The 20,266-nt window shown below is 43.3% G+C and overlaps 2 protein-coding genes and 1 long non-coding RNA gene across 9 annotated transcripts in view; 1 reads left to right on the forward strand and 2 right to left on the reverse strand.

Annotated features, from left to right (window-relative positions):
• Positions 1-11,603: 11,603 nt before the first annotated feature.
• Positions 11,604-14,084, reverse strand: LOC112449551 (uncharacterized). 2 transcript variants are annotated; one of them, XR_009490555.1, is made up of 3 exons: positions 13,165-14,084; positions 12,361-12,529; positions 11,604-12,014 (listed from the first exon to the last, which is right to left on the reverse strand). It is a non-coding gene; the product is annotated as an uncharacterized lncRNA (long non-coding RNA). The 2 variants fall into 2 exon arrangements; XR_003038131.2 differs by having other exon boundaries at positions 12,361-14,084.
• A 103-nt stretch (positions 14,085-14,187) lies between these two features.
• Positions 14,188-19,308, forward strand: RBIS (ribosomal biogenesis factor). 3 transcript variants are annotated; one of them, XM_059893168.1, is made up of 5 exons: positions 14,188-14,753; positions 15,803-15,916; positions 16,553-16,669; positions 18,797-18,913; positions 19,179-19,308. In XM_059893168.1, exons 3-5 carry the CDS (start codon positions 16,556-16,558, stop codon positions 19,248-19,250), a joined length of 303 nt encoding a protein of 100 aa, XP_059749151.1. In that variant the 5' UTR covers positions 14,188-14,753; positions 15,803-15,916; positions 16,553-16,555; the 3' UTR covers positions 19,251-19,308. The 3 variants fall into 3 exon arrangements, with proteins under 3 accessions (XP_059749151.1, XP_059749150.1, NP_001103538.1); XM_059893167.1 differs by having other exon boundaries at positions 14,188-15,916; NM_001110068.2 differs by lacking the exon at positions 15,803-15,916 and having other exon boundaries at positions 14,210-14,269.
• Positions 19,309-19,728: 420 nt separating this feature from the next.
• E2F5 (E2F transcription factor 5) overlaps positions 19,729-20,266 on the reverse strand; it is a 36,067-nt gene continuing 35,529 nt past the window's right edge. For all 4 annotated transcript variants that reach the window (XR_009490553.1, XR_009490554.1, XM_002692830.5 and 1 more), the window contains one exon: positions 19,729-20,068. Coding sequence is in view for 2 of the 4 variants with exons in the window: in XM_002692830.5 (XP_002692876.1) it covers positions 19,959-20,068 (110 nt within the window). In the remaining 2 variants the exon portion in view is untranslated. The remainder of the gene's footprint in view (positions 20,069-20,266) is intronic.

Below are 20,266 nucleotides of genomic sequence, written 5' to 3' on the forward strand. Positions count from 1 at the left end.
CATTCAGTCGTGTCCAACTCTGTGGCCCCATGAACTGCAGCATGCCAGGCCTCCCTGTCCATTACCAACTCCCGGAGTCCACACAAACCCATGTCCATCGAGTCGGTGATGCCATCCAACCATCTCATCCTCTGTAGTCCCCTTCTCCTCCTGCCCTCAATCTTTCCTAGCATCAGGGTCTTTTCAAATGAGTCAGCTCTTCACATCAGAGAAGTGCAAATCAAAACCACAATAAGGTATCATCTCACACCGGTCAGAATGGCTGTCATCAAAAAGTCTACAAACAATAAATGCTGGAGAGGGTGTGGAGAAAGGGGAACGCTCTTGCATTGTTGGCAGGAATGCAAACTAGTACAGCCACTATGGAGAACTGTGGGGAGTGAGCTCCGCCCATGGCAAAGGTCATGAGGAAGGAGGCTTGGCATACGCAAAGGCGGGATCAAGCCTCAGGAGTCTCCCTGGAAATTCTCGAGCATCTACCCCCAAACCAGAGTCTGCCTACTTTCTGCTTTGTGCTCTCACCTACACCTCTGACTTCACAGGGGGGCTGTCCCCCACTACCTCTCTCTGAAAAAAGAGTTAGCGACAGTGTTTCAACCTACAAACTCCTTTGGAAATCCTCTAGCCTGCGTGAATAGGTTTTTCCGGCCACATGTGATTGTTCAGAGCCTCCCAACTGTGAGAGGCAGGAGACGTTCTAAACTGTCTAAACACAGATTCTTTTGAGTAGTTAAAAGATTAATTAGAAATTGTATTGGTGAAGGGTTTTTCACTTATTGAGCCAATGTTTACTGCTAAGTCTCCATACTCCTTACCTACTGTGTCCTTGGCAGTGTATTGATTGATATAATGGGTGTATAGAAATGTAAGTAGTAGCCTCAATGTTTGTAACCTTGGACTCTTGAGTTAATTATTTTCTTGATTGAGCCCACCTCACCTTTGCCCTATAGGAATGCAGCTTTGTCCAATGCTATTTTGGAGGCTGGTGCCTGACTTTGGAATAATCACATTTAGAGAAAAATAAGTTTCTTAAAATGTTAACAGGCCTTCTGGCCAGAAGATGATGTAAATCACCTGAACTTTTGCATATGGTAAGTTTGAAAGCCTGGCTTTGATTAGAACCAGGAACTGCTGTCCTTGCATGACTCCACCCCTTCCCCCATTATCCTCTATGCATAACTTAAGGTATAAAAACTACTTTGGAAAATAAAGTACGGGCCTTGTTCACCGAAACTTGGTCTCCCCATGTCGTTCTTTCTCTTACCTTCTGGCTGAATTATTCAGCCTCTTTTCTCCACTGAATTTCCTCACTGAGCTATCCTCATTCTATTACTCTTTATATCTTTGATAAATATTTAAATAAATAGGTCGCCTATGCCATCTCTCCTTCGAATACCCTGGATCAGCCGGGGCTGGACCCCAGCAGAGAACAGTGTGGAGATCCCTTAAAAAACTGGTAACAGAACTGCCATATGACCCAGCAATCCCACTGCTGGGTATACACACTGAGGAAACCAGAATTGAAAGAGACACGTGTACCCCAGTGTTCATCACATCACTGTTTACAATAGCCAGGACATGGAAGCAACCTAGATGTCCATTGGCAGATGAATGGATAAAGAAGCTGTGGTACATATACACAATGGAGTATTACTCCGCTATAAAAAAGAGAATATTTGAGTCAGTTCTAATGAGGTGGGTGAAACTGGAGCCAATTATACAGAGGGAAGTAAGTCAGAAAGAAAAATACCAATACAGTATATTAACGCATATATATGGAATTTAGAAAGATGGTTACAATGACCCTATATGTAAGATAGCAAAAGAGACACAGATGTAAAGAACAGACTTTTGGACTCTGTGGGAGAGGGCGAGGGTGGGATGATTTGAGAGAATAGCATTGAAACATGTATATTATCATATGTGAAACAGATGACCAATCCAGGTCTGATGCATGAGACAGGGTGCTCGGGGCTGGTGCACTGGGATGACCCAGAGGGATGGGATGGGATCGGGAGGGAGGTGGGAGGGGGGTTCAGGATGGGGAACACATGTACACCCGTGGTGGATTCATGTCCATGTATGGCAAAACACCACCACAATATTGAAAAGTAATTAGACTCCAATTAAAATAAATTAATTTTAAAAATAAAGAAAATAAAATTATATGACAAAAGAAAGAAAACATTCCATTTTTAAAACAAATTGTGATGGGTGATGAAAAGTGGATACTGTACAATAATGTGAAAAGGAAAAGATCTAAATGAACCACCACCAACCACACCAAAAGCCAGTTTTCATCCAAAGAAGGTAATGTTGTGTATATAGTGGGATTGGAAGGGGGTCTTCTATTATAAGCTCCTTCTGGAAAACCAAATGATTAATTCCAGCACGTACTGCTCCCAGTTAGACCAATTGAAAGCTGCTCTCAATGAAAAGTGTCTGGAATTAGTTAACAGAGAAAGCACAATCCCCCATCCAGTTAATAAAATACTCTGTGTTTCTTTGACGACCAGCTTGGCTGGGAAGTTCTGATTCATCTGCCATATCCACCAGACACTGTACTTTCAGATGTCTATTTATTTCAGTATTTGCAAAATTCTTTTAATGAAAAAATGTCAGTTCCCTGGAAGACTGCAGAAAGCACCGGAACAACTATTTGCTCAAAAAGATAAGTTTTGGGAAGATGGAATTATGAGGTTGCCTGAAAAATGGCAGAAGGTCATGGAACAAAATGATGAATACATTGTTCAATAAAGTTCTTGGTGAAAATGAAAAATGTGTCTTTCATTTTGGCTTTAAAAAAAAAGGCAGGAAACTTTCGGCCAACTCAGTATATTAGCTTCAGACTCCGCAAATCTGCACCTCCCTATTGCTGTGGAGCACCAGGTACCCAGATTGCTCTTTACAAGGACTCAGAGTCCCTTGGAGAAGTGGCTGCTTTCAGAAACAGAACAAGGAAAGATTGAGGTGAGCCTAGAACCTATTATTATGCCAGAAACCTAGAAAGTGTTTAAAAACTGAGTCAAGAGAATGAGACAAGCCACAGAACTGGAGAAAAGGCTTTCAAAGGGCTGCTGTCCAAGACAGACACAATACTCTTAAAACTTAACAGGAAGAAAATCACTTGATTTTTCAAATGTGCTAAAGAGCTTAACAGGCACCTCACCAAAGAAGATATACAGATGGCATACTGGCTAAGCCACGTCTGACGTCTGACTCTTTACGAGCCTATGGACTCTAGCCCTGCAGGCTCCTCTGTCCACGGGATTGTCTAAGGTTCTTCACCACTAACACCATCTGGGAGCCCTGTATGGATGGCAAATAGGCACATAAAAGAGGCTGCACATCAACACGTCATCAGGGAAATGCAGATGAAAACAAGATACCACCTATTAGAACTGGTGAAAACCCAGAACACTGACAAGACCAAACGCTGGCCACAATGTAGAGCAAAAAGAACTCTCATTCATTGTTGGTGGGGGTGCAAAATGTACAGCCATTTCAGGACACAGTTTGGCAGTTTCTTACAAAACTAAGCATTCTCTTACTGTACAATCCAGCTACTACACTACTTGTTTGGGATTTACCTGAATGAGTGGAAACGTGTGTCTTCACAGAAGTCTACACATGGATGTTTATAGCGGCTTGATTGATAATTACCAGGATGTGGAAGCACCCAAGATGTCCTTTAGTAGGTGAGCAGATAATATTTAGGAGTAAGAAGAGATAAGCTGTCGTCATGAAAAGACAGAGAGGCACCTGAACTGCATACTGCTAAGTGGACGAGGCCAATCTGAAATGTCTACATACTGTATGATTCCAACTATATGACGTTCTGAAAATGAAAAAACTATGGAGACAGTAAAAAGGTTCCGAAGGGGCGCCAAGATGAACAGGCAGAGCACAGACCATTTTCAGGGCAGTGATATCACCTGGAACAGTGCAATATCCATGCAGTATCACCACCAGTGAAACAGTGTGTGATACTGCTATGATGAACACATGTTATTATGAATTTGTTCTAATCCACAGAACATAACACCAAGAATGAGCCCTAACATAAGCGGTGGTCCTTAGGTGATGATGATGTGGCAAGGTAGGCTCATCAAAGATACCCTCTGGTGGGAGACCGTTGAAAATGGTTGAGGTTATGCACGTGTAGGGGTAAAAGGTGTTTGGAAACTCTCTGCACCTTCCTCTCAATTTTGCTGTGACCTAAAACTGCCACCCCAAAATAAATCATTATAAAATGGACCCATAAAAAACTAATAGGGTCATGTAAAACACATACGCCTCCCCCACCCCACCCCCAGCATACGGTCTAGCTTGCAGGAGGTCCCACTGCCAAATTTGGGACAATTTGGCCATCAGAAAGAAAAATACTAATATATTAAACCTCTCCTTCACATGTCCAGGGGTCCATAGTGATACAGAACGAGAGAGACAGTGAGAGAGCACGAACTTCCTTATGAGAGAATAGCAACTCCTACAGATGAAATGATAGAATTTTAAGCAACCATTTTTGGAAGGCCAATGTTATGCCTATTTCTGGCAAGGATCAGTAGCGGGTGCTAAAACTTCTGGGTGGAAGATTTCATTACTGGTGAATAAGATATTCACACTATCTAGGATTAAGAGACAAAAGGTACATATCAACAAAACACAATGTGTAAATGCTTAAAAAACCCACAATGTGTGACCTCAGTTACATTGTAGACTCGGGGGAAAGCTGTCACAGATGCTTTGGGGACGAATGGAGAAATATAAGCACAGATGCTGTGTGATATTATTGAAATGACGTTAATTTTCATAGGTGAGATGCTGGTACTGGGAGCACTTTAGGAAATGAATGTTCATAAGGCTGAACCGCCTGATGCTACCTCAGTTATTAACTGAGTCTCAGTCAATAACTGGGACATTCATTGAGAGATGTTTGGATTCTAGTGATGCCATCCTTGCCATTTTTCTGTGGGTTTTAGCTTTCCAAAAGAATCTGTGGGGACAAAAACCTTCTACTTCCTCAAAGCAATGAACCTGTTAACTTGCTAAGTAATTGTATAACTCTGTGTGGACTTTCATTAACAAGAAGCCTCTGTCTGAGATCACAATCCTCAAGTACAGTGAGGTTTGCACTCGCCAGAGAAGCCAGAAATCCTGACCAAGGACATGCTCATGCCCTCTACTTCACCCTTGAATGAGTTAATCCAATACACGCTTCCTTTGCAGAAAAGTACGCTCAACTCACCTCTCCTCATTGAATCAGATACTGTACGCATGTGAGGCACTCCTACCTAAGTTACCACCCTAGCCATGCAAATATTTGATTAAACATAGCAGCATATTAAAGAAATATCAAAGTATGAATTAAAATTCTTTTGTTAGGGGACATACACAGACTCTTTCTCTGAAATACACATTTTTCTTCAGGGATTCTTTTTAGAAAGTCTAAATGTCAACTGAAGTGGCTATTTCCATCTAACTTTTGGCGGCAGTTTAGTCACTAAGTCGTGTCCAACTCTTGTGACCCCAAGGACTGAAGCCCACCAGGCTCCTCTGTCCAGGGGATTCTCCAGGCAAGAATACTGGAGTGGGTTGCCATGTCCTCCTCCAGGGGATCTTCCAGACCCAGGGATTGAACCCAAGTCTCCTGCACTGCAGGCAGATTCTTTACCAGGTGAGCTAGGAGTTACTGATCAGGAAACAGACACAAGCAAGGTTCCCTATTTCTCGCTTACCTAGAGGGGCAAGCCCCACAGGCAGGAACACTGCCTCAGTCTGCAGAGTCCCAAGTCCAAGTGCTCTCACTTTGCACCCATTTCCTTTAGTCACCAAGTCCTGTGATTTGCGCCACTGAGACTGATTAACCGAGAGACTGTCTTATCATTTGCTTTGTTTGATGTCTTGCATAAAGTGTTGATTTTATGGAGCTGATACGGTATGCCAGTTTCGCTGTCTTTAATTTTCTATTCCTAAGGTCATCCTGAGGTTAGAATTGCGTAAGGCAGGCTCTCCAGGAGATTACACTGAGGCCCAGAGGGCCTAAAGGTCTTGTTCAAGGGACTGAGATTTCACACCTGGATGAGAACTCTCAGACCAGAACTGGAAAGGTGTCTATCAAGAGTCAGCTCTTAAATCACTTCCCAGATTACAACTTTCAGAAGCTAAATTTTGTCCCTTAGGATCAGAGAAGAGCACATTGCTAAAACCCTGCCTTCTACATTTTTAGTCTGTTCTTTAATCTCACACTGCTTTGTAAAGCAGTAGAAATATGTATCCATACCCTATTTTATAGTATTTTGTGTCTTATTTGAACGTAGTATAAAAGCAGATAAAGTGTGACAAAGGAGAGCCAAGATTACTTAAAAGAAAAGGAAGTTGTGTAAACATCAGAATGGTGTTGAAAAGTCCAGATAATTGACGCCAAAATAATTCAAGTGCCAAAGAATTTAGTTATTCCCTGACTTGGAATGAGTAAGTCAATGTCACTCTATTCCTGCCAACATTTTGAAACATAATGCCAGAGATAAATTCAGGTGCTAACAGACATTCTGTCATCAGCTCTTCTAAAGCTTATTTATCCTGTTCTGTCCTCTAGGAAAGGGCAGTCTATTCTATCAAGAACGGCACCCATATCTCTGTCTCAGTACCAAGCAAGGCTTGATGCCGCCTCACGTGGATCCCACCATTCCACTACTGAAGGTCTGATGCACCACCCTTGCACACCTAACAAAACCTCCCACTCCACATACCATTATATCCTTTATAACCGACGTTACCAACCCCCTGCCATCATTGCCATCAGCATACTAAGAATGTGTTCTAGAATTTTCTCTCTTAGGGGGAAGTTTCTCCCAGCACATTCCTACAGCTCCCATTGGCTACCCACCCATCGTCTCTGGTGTTTCTTGGGTTTTTCTCTCCATGTGTATTCAGTCACTCAGTCGTGTCTGACTCAGTCGTGTCTGACTCCCACCAGGCTCCTCCATCCTTGGAATTTTCCAGTCAAGAACACTAGAGTGGGTTGACATTTCCTTCTCCAGGGGATCTTCCTGATCCAGCGATCAAAACTGTATCTCTTGCATCTCCTGTATTGGCAGGCAGATTCTTTACTGCGGTACCACCTGGGAAGCCCTTTTCTCTCTCTATTCAACTATATTAGTAAGTTTTATCCAGAGATACAGGCGCACACAGTGTGGGCGTGTCTGTGTTGTAAAGACGTTTATTATAAGGAACTGGTTCACACAATTATGGAAGCTGACAAGTCCCCAGATCTGCAGGATGAACCAGCAAGCTGAGGACCCTGAAGAGTCAATGGTGCAGACCCAGTCTGAAGGCTGGCAGGCAGTGACCCAGGAAGAGCCAGTGTTTCAGTCCCAGTCCGAGGGACGTGAAAAGCTTCTGTCCTGGTTCATAGGTGGTCAGGCAGGAGGAAGTTTGCCTTACTTGGGAAAGACTCAGTCTTTTTGTTTCATTCAGGCCTTCAGTTGAAGGGGAAGAGCCACACGCATTAAGGAGGACAATTTGCTTCACTCCATCCACTGATTCCAATGCCAATTTCATGCAAAAACAGCCCCACAGAAACACCCTGGGTAGTGCTTGACCAAACATCCTGGCCACCCAGTCAGGCTGACAGAAGAAACTAACCATCACACAAACCTTTAAATTTGGGGGGACTGGGCCTCCCCCTAGATCTCTCCTCTCTCTGTATGCTCTTCTAAGTCCCTCTATCAATTTCTAGGATATAATTTCCAGAGATCAGATATCCACTTTTGCTGGATATCCACATTTTACATTCTCAACTGTTTGCATTTTTTTTAGAAAAGTGAAAATAAAAGTGATGTTTGTTTAAGTAATGTGTCTTATTTAACCTGATATATCCAAAACCTTATTGTTTCAACATGAATAGAAAAAATATTGAGCGTGCCAATTATCAGTTTATTATTAGATTGATTAATATTAGATTAAATGTCATTATGAAATTCAGCATTGAACTACCTGCTCTGTGATAACAGAGCTTTAAGAATCTCTTTGCAGCAAGCACAAGGATGTTTTCTCCGTGGAGGGACTCTGTAAGGGGGGAGGCTGTCTTCCTGGTTCTGGCGTGCTGCGTTTTCTTCTGTTTTCTTCTTGCTCCTCTTGGGTCCCTGGTGTGAGTGCGCTTGCAGGGGTGCCTTGCCACAGCCTCACACCAAGCGTGTGCAGTCACTCGGCAAGTTCACAGCCTCAGCCCCAGCCCAGCGATTGTCTCTCTGCCCCTCCTAGGGTGGACCCCACATGGTCCAGCTGCCATGCCACCCTGTTGGCACAGAAACACCCCCACTCGCTGTGCCCAGCTGCTCACCAGCCTCAGGCGGTCTGCCCCACGGACAGCATCCACCACGGTCCTCGTGACCAGGACCCGTACCGTACACTCTAGGCTGTGTATCGCCCTGCCCAGAGCTGATTTCCCATCCCTGAGTCCCTTTTGCAACCTGCACGCCAGATGTATTCCTCTGTACCCTGGAAGGGTGTTTCTGCTTGCCTGGCAACCATGGACCAGCTCCGATCTGGGCCACCCTTGAAACTTCTCTTCCACCCAATGGGCTGCAACCAGGCTTCTCCATTGATCTGAGTCCTAACTTCGGAAAGGAGGCCAACCGCCAAGCTTGTCCTTCCTTGGAAACTCTCCCTTAGCCAAAGGGTGTTCCTGAGTGTTCTCTGACTTTTAGAGTGTTCTTACTCCCTTTTAGAGTTAATAATTCTTTACAGTAAACGTTTCCTGTTCAAGTTATTGTGTGATTTCTGTCTCCTGGTTGGATCTTAAGTGAAACAATATATCTTCTACATTCTCTTTTCTTAGGAAGTCTTCTAAATCAGTTTTGTATTTTACTCTTACGGACTGTCTGTTCACCCCGCCTTATTGTAAGTGACTGATGGCTGTAGGCGTCAGTGGCTACTATACTGGGCAGCACAGTTCTAGATCCCCTGGACTGTACTCAACTGCTGCAAGTTCAGGGGTCCAGAAAGGAGTGACTTCTCCCCCTCCTCCGCCCCATTCTCCTTCTCACAAATTTCTCTCTCATTAAGTGGCACTACCATACACTCAGCTGCACAAGTCAGAATCTTGCTACTCATATTTCCAACTTGGCTCTCTCCCCTCACCTCTAAATTTTATCAATTTTCACTCCTAAACAACCTGTTGATATGACAAAAACAGAAAAGAAAGAAAACTGCACTTTAAACATATAATGAAGTTCAAAAGACATATAATTCTATAAAGGTCTTTATGCTCTTTCTTCCTAACCAAAACTTCAGTTTCTTAAAAGGCATCAACATTCCATATTCATAAGGATGCAATGAAATAGGCATGTTCATACACTGTTGGTAGAAACATAAAATATATGTTTCTATTTCTGGAAACAATTTGGTAACTTAAGTATCTTAAGTATTTATAATCTTAGATCTTATTCCTTGTCATGCTCTCCAAGAAAGTTAGATTGCTCAAAGGTTTATGTAGAAGGGTGTTCATCACAACATATTCATAACAAGAAATCTAGAAACAATGGAAATGATAAGATGATTGAAATAATATCAAACATCAACAAGATGTAACTTTAGAAAGATACTAAGTATATTTTTAAATATGCTTAGTAAGTATGTATGTTTATATTTATCAATTATAAATTATCTAAAGAAAAATTCCAATTTTTGAGAAACAACATAGTTTATCTGTTTAGAAAAAAAGGCTGCAAAGAAACATATTTTTAGAAAGTTAAGTGGTGGAATTTATTCATTGTTCAAAAATATCTGTTGGGCTCCCTTTGCGTGCCAGGCACTGTTACAGGCACAGGGGGTACAGCTGCTGCACTAACCAGCTTCCAAGAGAGTCTTCAATGATCCTCACCTAGTGTTCAGCTCCTTTTGTGGTCTCCTCCACCTAATAGGGCCAGCAGGTGTAACTGTAAAAATTCAGTGGAAGCAAAGGTGTACAACTTTTGAGTCTAGGGCATAAAAGATATTGCAGTTTCTCCTTTGCTTTCTTGGGTCATTCGGTCTGGGACCAGCCCGCTTCCACAGCAGAGGACACTCAAGTAGTCCAGCAGAGAAGTTCAGGAGGGGATTTGGGGCAACCTGGCAATAGCTGGCATCAGCTTGCAGCCATGTGAGTTGCTTTGCAAGAAAACCCTCCAGTCTCAGCCAAGCCCTCAGATGCCTGCAGCCTCGGCCAATATCTAACTGAATCTCGTGAAAAACCCTGGGCCAGAACCATCAAGCCAAGCCTCTCACAAATTCCAAGCCCACTGAAATCATGAGAAAATAAATGAAGACTCTTATTTTGAGAAACTCAATTTTGGAGTGATTCATTATGCATTAGAGAACTAATACAGCAGCACACAAAACCAGATAAAATGCTTTGCCTTTATGGAGCTCACATTCTAGCAGGAGGAGACAGGTAATAGGCAAAGTAAATAAATACATGGGATGCTATGTGGTGATAATAGATGGTGGAGAAGGAGGGCAGGGATGTGGGAGGCCTTGGGATTTTACAGAGGTAGTCGTGAAGCCCTCACTGAAAACAAGGGTGTATGAGAGAAGACAGGAAAGAGGTTCCCAGGTGGCACAGAGGCAAAAAATCCACCTGCCAATCCAGGAGACACAGGATTTGGGTGGGAGTTGCGGCCGGGGGGGGGGTGGGGGTGGGGGGTGCGTGTTTCGCTCTCTGGGTCAGGAAGATCCCTTGGAGGAAGAAATAGGAACCAACTCCAGTATTCTTGCTTGGAAAATCCCATGCACAGAGGAGCTTGGTGGGCTACAGTCCCCGGGGTCACAAGGGGTTAGACACGACTAAGCGACTGAACACACACTCAAAGAGGAGAGGGAGGAGCTTTGCAGATATTTAGTGGGCGAGCGCTCCAGGCAGAAAAGTAAGAAAGCATTCAGGGTTCAGGGATGGGGTGAGAAGGTTGGGGGAGGAAGGTTGTCAAATAGGGCTTCACAGGCTATTGTAAGGACTTTGGCCTTTATCCCGAGTGATGTGGGAAATACTGGAACTTCTGAGCTGAGGAATGACATGATCTGATTAATATCTTAGTGGGATTCCTCCTGGGGTGGGTAGAGATTACAGCAGGGGAACCAGTTAGGAAGCTATTAATCGAAATGAGAGAAAGACTGTGGTGAGTTAAGCAGAATGCAGTAACTTCTGGCTGTTCACTTCCTTCTTTATGTTTTTCTGAATTTCCCTAATTTCTACAAGCACTCTTCATGACTTTTCTAATCCAAAAGGATAAAAAGATGTTCATGAAATCTTTATAGTCCTCAGTAATTTCTATCTTATTTAACAAAATATAGACAATTACGTAATTCTTAGTAGGATTTCAGAACAACATAGTTCTGAACAAACACCACACAAAAAGAGAGTCAGAAACTGTCAACTTTAGTCTAGATATAATCTTGGGTGGCCTGGGCCTGCAGCGCCTTGGAGCAGGGCTGGGGTTCCCAACCAGAGATGGAGGCTGGGTCACAACAGCAAAAGCACCAGATCCCAGCGACTAGACTGGCAGTTAGTGACAAGGGCCCTGGCCCTTTGGCGCTGCAGAGAAGAACTTCCACAAAGACAGGAGTGGTGAAGCAAGTACAGTATTTATTAGGAGGAAAAGTACAGTACGTATGGATAGACACATGGGCAGACTCAGAGACAGAGGCCCCGAGTTGCGCCCTGGTGGCAGTTTAAATCACTTATGTGGGGCATTTCTTCCAGATTTCCTCTGGCTGCTCATTTTGACTTGCCTGGGCTCACAGTCCATATTCTGTATATCTCAGGATCTTCCCGCGTGTGCACGCATCTTAGCCAAGATGAATTCCACCGAAAAGGCATCTGGGTAGAACAGCAAAGGAGCCTCTTTTGTGCATATGCAGCCAGGGAGGGTCTCCTGACTTTGGGACGAGAAATATGTGGTCTGTGCAGGGTCCAATCTCTTCCCTTTGGTCGCTTTACCCTGGGGGGCCCATCTGCTTCCTGCCTCATATAGACGCTGAACAGAACAATATCAACAGAAAAAAAATCTCAAAATCATTGCTGAGCTTTAGACAACTTGAGTGTTTACATTATCAACTAAACATGGTAATTACAAATCACAGCAGCCTTTAATTTTGCTTTAAACACTGTTGAAATTTGGAGTGCCAAATGATAATAGCTCACTGCCTCCTTTGCAGTTACCAATTTTCTGTTTTAAACATGCATTTGCTAAGTATTTCCCAATTCCTATAAGTTTTAACCATTGCTTGCATTTTAACCTAGCATCACAAAAAATGTGAAAGGACTTCATGTACTCTGACTATCTTTATTGTCTTTGTGATAGGGATTTCACTGTTCCTCACCTTCAGGTATTTCATACGCAAGCCATCCTTTGCAACTGTAATTAGTTCAGGTTCAGGATTTCCTGGTGGGCTGCGGTCGCACAGAGTCGGACATGACTGAAGCGACTTAGCAGTAGCAGCAGTAGCAGGATTTCTAGGCATTTGGCCAGGAGATTACTCTGAATAAAATCTGCTTAATTAAATTAAAAACATATTTGTCAAACACCTATCACTTCCAAGGAATAGTACTACAAGAAGCGAAAAAGAAGTGTTCTGGGTATTTTTCAGTCTTGCTAAAGTTGATAGAGCTTTAAAGTTCTTTTTAGTGTGTTGGCTACAATCTCTTCTCTGCTTCTTATACTTAAGGAAATTTTATTTCATTTATGCCACACCTTCCATGCACTGGAAATATGGAATCTTGGATGGAAATATAAAGGTGAGTAGTGAACCTGGCCCCTGAAGAGTACATGGACTAGTTGAGAAACAAACATACATACCAGTAATATGATATTTAAGTTATAGAAAATAAATAATAACAATATAAAGTCTGTGATCCACCTCCTACAGCTTTAGAATATCCTGAGAAAGTGTCGTTTTTCCTTCACTGCAGTGTTACTTATTCTTATTCTACAGATATTTCCAGGAATCTGACCTAGCCAAAAAGATGGAAGGTCCTGTCCGCCCTACTTTATTATACAGAATATGTTATAGATGTTTCTTCTTAGTCTGAAAACAAATTCTTCTGTCACTGAGGGGTTAAAGGAAGAAAAGACTCTGCACTCCTATAATAAATCATGAAACTTTTCACGATAATTGGCTCCTCACAAGAAACGCATATTTCATTGAAGGGTAGCTTTCAGTACTGGAGAGGGAAATATCCACTCCAGTGTTCCGGCCTGGAGAATCCCACGGACACGACGGGGCGGCTCTCACTTCATTCTTGCTGCGCGGCTTGTTTACTTTGCTGTGCGTCTGCCGCGCTGTCAGAAGTTCTCATCTGACTGAGGAAAGCACTTCAGCTCCGTCTCATTACAGTCCTCCCCTAGAAGTCCCAGCGCTAGCCCTGGATCCGCTCAGCCCCTAGGCGCTCTGCGCCGCCCAGCGAGCCTGGGGCGCCCCCAGCGGCGCCCGGCGCCGCGTCCCGGGAGCGCGTCCCGGCCAGCCCGCAGGACGCGGCCGAGGGGCGACCGCTGTGAGACGGCCCGCGCGGTGACCAAGACGCGCCACCTGGCTTCTGTAAGCGAGCCCGCGCGAGGAGCTCGAGGCGCTCCCGTCTTCGGCGTCTCCCCCAAGTAGAGCGCCTCAAGGTAGCACCGGGCCAGACGCGCTAACGTGCGGGACTCCGCGCTGCGAGCGGGGCTGCGCAGCGTTCAGGGGCGGGAGCTCCGCGGCGGAGACGGCCCTGTGGGCGGCCCTACGTCGAGTGGCTGGGAACCAGCGTGGGCGGAAAGGGCGGGGCTTATAGCCGTCTACGGACCGAGCTCTGGGACGGGACCGCGCTCTGTGGGCGGGGCTTACTTCTGTCCACCCACCGAGCTCTGGGATGGGACTACGCTCTGTGGGCGGGGCTTACCCTTGTCCAGCCACCGAGCTCCTGGGCCGGACCGCGCCCTAGGGGCGGGGCTTACCTGTGTCCAGCCCCCGAGCTCCTGGACGGAACCACGCTCTGTGGGCGGGCCGTACCGCTGTCTACCCACCGAGCTCTGGGGCGGAACCACGCTCTGTGGGCGGGGCTTACCCCTGTTCCCGCCCCCAAGCTCTGGGACGGGACCACGCTCTGCGGGCGGGGCTTCGCTCGGGGGCGGAACCGCGGCCCTGAGGAGGCCCTTTGACAGGCCCTCTCATCCCGGAACTTCCGGGTCTCGCGCGTGCAGATGGTGTTAGTTGGAACCTGAGAGGCTCTACGAGGGTGTCGGAGGCCTGGTGAGAGGTTAGTAAAGGACACTTCCCGGGCGCTAGCGCGAAGCTTCGCGGGGCGGGGGCGGGCCTTGCGGGCCGCTGCCGTCCGGAGGTCGGCTCGGTCGCTTGCTGCCTTGGGCGGCTGTCCTCGGCCGCCGGCCCGCGGGCTCAGGCCGGAAGGCCGAGTCCTGGGCCCTCAGCCCGGGGCGGGGGACCAGTGTACAGTCTTTGTTTTGTCATTCGTTTCCACGGGGTCGTCACGGGCGACCCCTGTCCCCGCCCTGTACCCCGCTAGCTGTCACCTTCTGCACGAGCCTTCCTCGAGTCCCCAGGCCCGTTGGATCTTTCCGTCTGCTCACTCCGCTTTATGCTGCCAGTCTCAGCCCCTGTCTATGTGTCTTGTGTTTGTATATGTTTCATATGATGCATATGAGTTCTGTACCGCACTTGGCACGTAGTAATTGGTTAATGAATGATCGGATTCTGGTTACTTATTGGAAGGACTTTAATTTGGGGTGACTTTCTATGTGTATTTTCTGCTTCTATAATACGTATTTTCTACTGTGTTCTTTTTTTTTTTTTTATTAGGAGTACTATTAGGATTCAGGAAGCTTTGCCGTTTCTGTTTCCTAAAGTTTGACATTGAAAGAGATACGATGTGAGCAAAGGGAAGAAAGGAAGAATGTGCAGAGTCTTCAGAGATTAATTAGTATTCTAAGGTGGCTACAGAGATATAGCAGAAGATACCTTTGACACATTTATGCTAGAATGAGGTTTCCTGCAACATGTCAGGACGGAGAATATTGCTTTTTGTGGGCTGGAGAAGCCATTGAAGGATTTTAACATTGGGACTGTTCATTGTGTACCACCGTGCAGGACAGACTTGAATGCATATGGTTTAAGCCAGGGCTTGACAGTCTTTTCTTTAAAGGGCCAAATAGTAAGGATTTTTGGCTTTGCAAGCCACAGTTGTAGCAGGAAAGCAGCCACAGACAATACATACATAATTAAGTGGACAGAGCTGCGTTCTAATAAAGTCATTTACAGAGGCAGGTGCCTGACCTGATTTGGTCTGTGATTAAAGTTTGTCCAACCTAGAGTCTAACCAAATAGTCCCAGGGACTAAAGCAATAACCTAGTCCTGAACTAGGCAGTACTAAATCATGGTTTTGTGTTGCATTTTTATGTATATGTGAGGCCATATCACATAACGAGAGCTCAGGATCTAGTCTTCCTGGCTTTGAATCGTGGCATCCCCTGACTACTAACAGTGTGACAATGGGTAGATTAACTTCTCTTTGCATCAGTTTTTTAATCCATAAAATGAGGATGAAATAGTACCTCCCACAAAGTATTTTTGTAAGAAGTAAAGCACATAAAATGTTAGCATAGTGCTTGTACATGTAGTCAAAGCTTAATAAATCTTAACTGTTAATATTTTTGAAATTGTTCCTCATGTGCATTGTTAAAGACAGGTTTGAGAGATGTTTCTCAACATCAAAAGTAGAATTTATAGGCTTAGTGTGTTTAGCTGTAGAACAAAGATAACATCTAAAGTTTTTAGGCAAGAACCATTCACACAGAAGTGATATGGAAGTCATGAAAGTAAGGCTGGGATTTGGATGTGCAAGATTAAGTACTGATTTTGAGGAGCTGGGGCTTCTCTGGTAATTCAGAGGTAAATAATCTTCCTGCAATGCAGGGGACCAGAGTTCAATTTCTGGGTTGGGAAGATCCCCTGGAGGAGGGCATGGCAACCAACTCCAGTATTCTTGCCTGGAGCATCCCATGGATAGAGGAGTCTGGAGGGCTGCAGTCCATGGGGTTGCAAAGACATGACTAGCGACTAACTTTGAGGAGGTGCACACAGGAGTGAAAATGGGGCAAGTAAAAAGGAATGAAAGAAGAAGAAAGGAGCCAGTCTTAAGAGTATGAAAGGAACCCCAGTGGAATATCAATATGTAAACTAGCAGAAGGATGGGTTGTAATGGTTAGCATTGTCAGATGCCACAGAAAGTTGAAAAAAAACCATTGTTGTGTTGGTAATATTACTTAATGTATCTAACTGGCAGAAATTAATGTGGAACCTCTTACAGTCCAGGTGCCAGAGATGCAGAAAAGAATTAGATACTCTCTGCACTCAAACAGGAAAATCTGTAGGACCAAAAGACATGGAATTTAATACAAGTAGCAGTTTTAAAAATAATCAGGAGCAAGGTGGATCTTCTTAAATTTAATCGGTACCTTCCTAAATTTTAATTGATTTACAGTTCATAAGTGTGGGCAACTTAATTGAGCTCGCTTTTTTTCCTAGACAATGGCCAAGAACAAACTAAGAGGGCAGAAGTCCAGGAATGTATTCCACATAGCCAGCCAAAAAAGCTTTAAGGTTAAAAATAAAGCAAAACCAGTTACCACTAATCTTAAGAAGGTGAGTATCACTTAAGCACTCTGACTTTACTGTTTACAAGCAAAGCATAATTGTAAAGCTACTGAAAAGCTGAATGTTAATATTTAAAACAGGTTCTTAGCCTTTCCTACAAAAAAGCAAGATGATTTTAAGTATTTGTTTTAAAAAGAAAAATGATGAAGAAAAATAACCTCCCTTTCTTGAATCCAAATGTGCAAAAGGAAAACATTTTAACTGCAAATGTATGAGGCTCCAAGTAACAGTTAATTCTCCGAGCCTGGAAATCATAAAAAAAAAAAAAAATGTTATGGAAAAGTTCTCTGTAAATTTATATATATTCAAGAAGCTCTTAACAGAGCCAAGACATGGAATGTCAGTCAGCACCCATTCTTTTTCTCCTCAGTTAATTCTTATTTCTCTGGAGATACCTAGAGCTCAAATAAAAACCTGAAAATAGGAGATAAAATATTTTGTTTCTTAAAATACAAAATGAAAAGAGTTGCTTTATCTTCTTTTCAAAATATTTGGGGAATGAGAAATTTCAAGTAGACACCTTAAGAAGATGATTCAAGGAAATGTTTTCAAGCTTAAGTACTAGATGGAGTCAGCTCTCAAGGACTTACTAATTATCATAATGGGCCATAGAAATGTAACATTTTATCTTTCAGTCTTCATGAACTAGCTGAATTAAACTTTTTGGTGGAGCAGTTTCTTGTCTTTGGAAATGCTAAAAGGGAAATAAAGCTGAATGATATGACTGGAGTTTGGGGTGACAACTGTAGATAGAATTGACTTCAAGGTTGATGCTGAAGCCAAGACCTGAGTGACAGGAGCTAGTGACGCCAAGAGCAGTGAAGCATTGGGAGCAGCAGCATGTTTTAGGCAGGGAGAATAGTGAGTGCAAAGGCCTCCAGTTGGGGAAGAGCTTGGTGTATTTGGGAAAGATTACTTTGTTTAGACAGGAAGTCCCAGAAGCTTCCTGGAGGCTACTGGAAAAGACCTGTGGGTAGGCAGCCTGGTTGGAGAAAGTATCAAATAATTTTCTCAGAAAGTAGCCTAACTTACTAGGGTAAGATTGCCAGGCAGCACGTAAAAAAGGTAAATTGAAGTTGGTGGAAATGAACTTAAGTGAAGCCAGGCAGCCAGTTGTGACTTGCTACAGCTTCCGTTTCAGGCTCAGAAAAGGCTGATGGTTGAGTTTAACCAAGTTGCCACACAAGTCTGATCAAGGGAAAGGCGGACAGTTAAGAGGGTGTAAGGAGTGACTGACGAGTGGTCATGGGATCTGTGTAGGCTAAAGTGGAGGTGGAACATGTGAACAGTAGTGAACTTAGAAAAGGTTTCAGTGAGATTTAAGAATTACTAATAAACTAAGTGAACTAGAGGGACAGGAGGTGGTGCAGCCTAAGGTACCACATGGCAGTGATGGCAAGGTTAAGTCGTGGGAAAGATCCCTGGAGTCGAGGACCTGAAAAGATTAAGTGGCCATCGGGTAGGTTCTTGTTGAAGCCACTAAGCAGTGATGCCAGGCATGTGGGGGGTCAGTGAGCCAACGTTTGAGATCTTTCACAAAGGAGTAAGTAATCATGGTTTAGGTAGGTGACAGTAGTGAGAAGGATGTCAGAATGTCCTGGCGCGTAAGGTGCAGAGCAGCTGGGAGTTTGAAGGAGAAACGGCTGGGGCGCAGCAGTGAACAGAATGCCCCCCCCCCCAGCCTTGTAGACTCAAGCACGGAGGGCTGCACGGGCCACTGTTCTCAGGAGACGGCCAGGTGCTGCCGTCAAGGAGGATTCGGAGAGGTGCTGTTGGGACTCTCGAAGGGTTCTATCCAGGGTCCTCGTTTCACAGATAAGAGATGGTAGCGTCATAGCCTGGAAAGATTATAGGCACATGTTTTGGCCTGCTTATACCAGGAAAAGTCAAGGTAGAAGGTATAGCTACATAATTCTTTTTTTTTTTTTTTTAAACAGAACCTTTTTGTCTAAAGTGTCTCAATAAGACTAAAAATTTTAGTGTGAATTATCTGCACAAATTGGTAGGATGGACAAGAGTTTATAGATTTGGGGGTTTAATAAGATTAAAGTTGCCTATATTTTATCTGTAATGGATTTAAGATCATGAATTACTGCTCTTTTCTTTTTTTAAAAGATAAACATTGTGAATGATGAAAAAGTTAACAGAGTGAATAAAGCTTTTATAGATATACAGAAGGAACTGGCAAACTTCTCAAAAGGCCTTTCCCTTGAACCTCTGCAGAAACAACTGGTGAGTAGAAATCACTTGCTTTTGTTCTGGCTAATAAATTAAATTCCGAATTTTCAAAGCCCATATTGATTGTAATTTTTAGTACTTGGCTCTGTAGTATGTATAGCACATTCAGACTTTAAAACATTGAGTCTAAATATGGGAATTTACTGTTCTACTTCCAAAAGTACAACTGGAAGAAATTATATTGGAATATATGTCAGTAGACTGTCATTTTTGTTTACAGTTGTTATCTCAATTTTAAAATGTAATTTCTTCTCTCTAGATACCTCAGCAGTGTCATGAAAATGTACCAGTTAATGTTGATGAAGCTACCAGATTAATGGCTCAGTTGTAATATACCAATGATGCATCAAATTCCCCAAAAAGACCAATAAATTTAATCTTTTATACAATTTTATTTAAAAAATCTTGTTAATGTACAGGCATTGGCACATTTTAAAAACAAACTACATAAACAGATCTTTCCTATAACCTAGGAAAGTGGAATGTCAGAAGTCAACAAAATGTGATAAACTTAAAGTGCTAAAACAGAAGGCACTTCACAAACTCTGTTCACTGAAACAGTTAATATATCCTAGTTTACACCCTTCACGTTATAAGTGGCAGTGAATGTCTGGATTGGAGGACACAAAGGAACACGGACGGTCTTGTGGCAGTACAAGTGGAAGACAGAACAAGTGATGAGCCCTTGGCCAACTTTCTTGTTTCTCATGACCTGAAGTCTACTTTAACTTTCTTCTCATATAAGGGGAAGAAAACAGAAGGGTTCAGGATGGGAAGAAAAGTTGAAATTTCAGAAAGTAATTACTTGAGGGTGTGGAGGGTTGGTGGATGTGAAATCATTTTTTCTCCTGAAACAGTCAGAATCCTTTGTTTTTATGGTTGAAGTTTTGTGAAGCAAAAATAAAGTATTAGGGAAGAACATTTCAGAATCAGTGAACTAAAAAGGTGTTACATTCATTATTTTAAATACTTAGGTTATTAAGAAGTCTAAAATGTTACACAGTTAGAGGTAGATAACAGTCCCAAGTTTCCATGGAATCTAATAATTTAGTATCTGAACATCAAACAGATCACAAACGCCTTCATTATCATCTAAATTAAAGTTGTAGTCATCTGCTGGGGTCGGAGAAAGCCGTAAGAGCGGAAACACTGCAAGCAAAAACACAAATGCAGTGTTAAAGATGGTTTCTGCATACAGGTAATGATGTCTTAGATAAAACACTATCAAAAACATCAAACCAAATTATGCTTCCCATGTTATACAGGAAATTAAAAAAATACAATAGGAAATGTAATGATCAAATTAATAATTTGTGTTTTGTGTGTATCTTCAAAGATTCTTATTTA

This window comes from Bos taurus, chromosome 14, assembly GCF_002263795.3.
Source record: "Bos taurus isolate L1 Dominette 01449 registration number 42190680 breed Hereford chromosome 14, ARS-UCD2.0, whole genome shotgun sequence".
Taxonomy (NCBI): Eukaryota; Metazoa; Chordata; class Mammalia; order Artiodactyla; family Bovidae; genus Bos; species Bos taurus.

What these genes read in the sequence shown, in the direction of transcription:
- RBIS (XM_059893167.1), top strand. Translation starts at nt 16,556, where the DNA reads ATGGCCAAGAACAAACTAAGAGGGCAGAAGTCCAGGAATGTATTCCAC. An exon ending in TTACCACTAATCTTAAGAAG is followed by an intron (nt 16,670 to 18,796) that starts GTGAGTATCACT and finishes TTTTTTTAAAAG; the next exon opens with ATAAACATTGTGAATGATGA. An exon ending in AACCTCTGCAGAAACAACTG is followed by an intron (nt 18,914 to 19,178) that starts GTGAGTAGAAAT and finishes TCTTCTCTCTAG; the next exon opens with ATACCTCAGCAGTGTCATGA.